Source organism: Corticium candelabrum, chromosome 12 (assembly GCF_963422355.1).
Source record: "Corticium candelabrum chromosome 12, ooCorCand1.1, whole genome shotgun sequence".
Lineage (NCBI taxonomy): Eukaryota > Metazoa > Porifera > Homoscleromorpha > Homosclerophorida > Plakinidae > Corticium > Corticium candelabrum.
The window spans coordinates 647,501-650,000 of NC_085096.1; the positions used below are offsets into that span (position 1 = coordinate 647,501).

At 44.1% G+C, this 2,500-nt stretch overlaps 3 protein-coding genes across 3 annotated transcripts in view; 2 read left to right on the plus strand and 1 right to left on the minus strand.

Annotated features, from left to right (window-relative positions):
* LOC134187819 (NAD(P)H-hydrate epimerase-like) overlaps positions 1-2,113 on the minus strand; it is a 4,347-nt gene extending 2,234 nt beyond the window's left edge. Inside the window, exon 1 of the mRNA XM_062655989.1 lies at positions 1,819-2,113. Within this exon, the coding sequence (XP_062511973.1) occupies positions 1,819-2,061 (243 nt within the window). The 5' untranslated portion in view covers positions 2,062-2,113. The remainder of the gene's footprint in view (positions 1-1,818) is intronic.
* LOC134187818 (uncharacterized) lies at positions 333-1,533 on the plus strand. The gene has a single exon (XM_062655988.1). The coding sequence runs from the start codon at positions 437-439 to the stop codon at positions 1,412-1,414; it is 978 nt and encodes a 325-aa protein (XP_062511972.1). The 5' UTR covers positions 333-436; the 3' UTR covers positions 1,415-1,533.
* A 272-nt stretch (positions 2,114-2,385) lies between the features above and the next one.
* The window catches only part of LOC134187813 (ras-related protein Rab-13-like), a 7,106-nt gene continuing 6,991 nt past the window's right edge, over positions 2,386-2,500 (plus strand). The window contains exon 1 of the mRNA XM_062655980.1: positions 2,386-2,500. This exon is cut by the window's right edge and continues 34 nt beyond it. Coding sequence (XP_062511964.1) covers positions 2,399-2,500 — 102 coding nt within the window. The 5' untranslated portion in view covers positions 2,386-2,398.

The window sequence follows — 2,500 nt, forward strand, 5'->3', positions numbered from 1 at the left end:
CCATTTTGATGCCCTGCACACACGCACACAAACATGCACACACACACAGACAGACAGACAGACAGACAGACAGACAGACAGACAGACAGACAGACATTCTGGAAGCCTTCTTTGCAACCAAATTCTTCATCTTGACGATCCACAAAGTGCGATGCTTTTGCTTCGACATTGCCATGTACCTAGAATGACTCATCTTGCAAGATCCATTGCCCCACTCAAACTCTACACTGCTGCCACTGCTCATGATCTTCAGACAAGACAAACATACACAGGGCTGCTGAACTTCGGAGAAATCTCTGATGAGAAGTGGATGCAGGCAACCTTACCGACTAAACATGGAGGCTTTGGTGTGACCTCTGTGAGAGAAATTTCTCAGTTTGCATTCATTTCTAGCTGGTCACACACATTATCAGTTCTGCCCACACGCTTTCCGATCATGGAGAAGATAGTAAACGATCTCATTTTTCAAAATGACACTGACACTTCAATTGCACTGGAGATACATCAGGCCCTACCATCAGACAAGAGTCTTAGCGAGCTACTTCAAAAGCCCAAGCAACTACAAAGAAGGCTCACTCAACAACACATGACTTCTATTTCCAGTTATATGATTGAACATTCTTGTTCACCTAGAGATGCAGCCCGCCTTCACTCCCTAAAGGGTAAAGGTGCTGGTGCCTGGATTGCTGCTATCCCAGAATCGGCAAATTTCGCACTTCAACCTTACGAATTTCGTCTGGCGTGTTTGTTGAGACTGGGTCTGGAGATACCGGCTGTGAGCTGCATCGAGAAATGTGAATGTGATGCTAATCTGGATAACACAGGGTATCACTTACTCACCTGTAAGAAAGGCGGTGGTCCTGTGTGGTCACATGACTCCATTGTGTCCGAATGGTCTGATTGTTTGAGGCACCTGCAGATCCACCACAAACGCGAACCTCGAGATCGGTACACTGACAACAACAATCGTCCAGACATTGCTGTCTTTGATGCGGGCTCAGGCACCAATGTAGAGCTTGATGTAGCCTTGGCTCATCCTTGGGCAAAAGACACATTGTTCCAAGCTTCTAAAAGGGAAGCAGCAGCAGCTGCAAACAGGGAGAACAGGAAGTTAACCAAATATAGTCAAGTCACTCTCCCTGGTGCGTCTTCCTTGACACTTGTTCCACTTGTATTTGAGCATTTTGGCCATTGGGGAGAACGAGCCACCAGATACCTACAGGAACTATCAACCAGGTCGACGGATGATGATGGCAATAAGAATGCTAATGAATTCATGTGTTACTGGAGAAAACGATTCTCAACAGCGCTACAACGTTGCAATGCTAGGACTATTGCAAGGAAACTATCACGCCTTTTATCTATGAGCTCCAGTAATGTAAAGAACTATCATACTCAGTTTTGCGTACATTAGTTTGTGATGTGTATTGACCCTATTGGGTATCTTGAACATTCTAAATAGTTTTAGTTGTAATAGCATTCATTTATGAAAATATATGAAGACAGACAGACAGACAGACAGAGACAGACAGACAGACAGACAGACAGACAGACAGACAGACAGACAGACAGAGACAGACAGACAGACACACAGACACACACAGACACACACAGACACAGACACAGACACACACACACACACACACACACACACACACACACACACACACACACACACACACAACTGCCATCTAGTCAGTCAATACATTTACAACTTCCTTTCAGTTTGCATGTCGACCACCCTTAATTAATTAATGCATCACATCACATTTTATTCCTAGTCAATTATTCAAAAACCTACTGTACATGTGTACATACAAATATTCTTAGATGTCTTGCAGCAACGAGACCATCTCCTCCATTATTTCCCGGTCCACAGCAAACAAGAACTCTCTCAGGCTGCAGCTGACCAATCGGATAGCACTTAGCCACAGTAGCTGCTACACTCAGGCCTGCAAGTTCCATCAGTTGATCAACAGAGTAGCAATATTCGTTGAATAATTCCTGATCAAGCTGCTGCGCGTCTTCCTGACTCAAATATTTTATCTGAGAACGAGCCATTGTAGACAATCGAACTGTACAAGGAAACAACGCTCGCAAATTAGGAAGAAAAATTGCAGACATACGGGTTCTGTTGTTGCCTCGGATTCCAGACAATATTTGAATTATCCGGGAATTAGGGTATTAACAGCTAACGCGCGTTAGTATTCAACAATTTACGAAATCTGACATGTCAGACAACGATGTTGTCGCTAGGACAAAATCGTCGTCATCGGCAGACTTACAAGTTTTGTTGCTGCCATGTTAGTGTTATTCGGGAATTAATTACGTAACAACATAATTGATTTTAACTACCAGTTAACGCGCGGTAACATTCAACAGTTTCATTGAAACCGACATGTCAGACAACGATGTCGTCGCTAGGACGTACAAAATCGTCGTCATCGGTGAGCAGAACGCCGGAAAAACGTCGATCATCCGCAGATTCACCGAAAACGAG

Coding starts and splice junctions, on each gene's coding strand:
- LOC134187818 (XM_062655988.1), top strand. CDS start 437: ATGGAGAAGATAGTAAACGATCTCATTTTTCAAAATGACACTGACACT.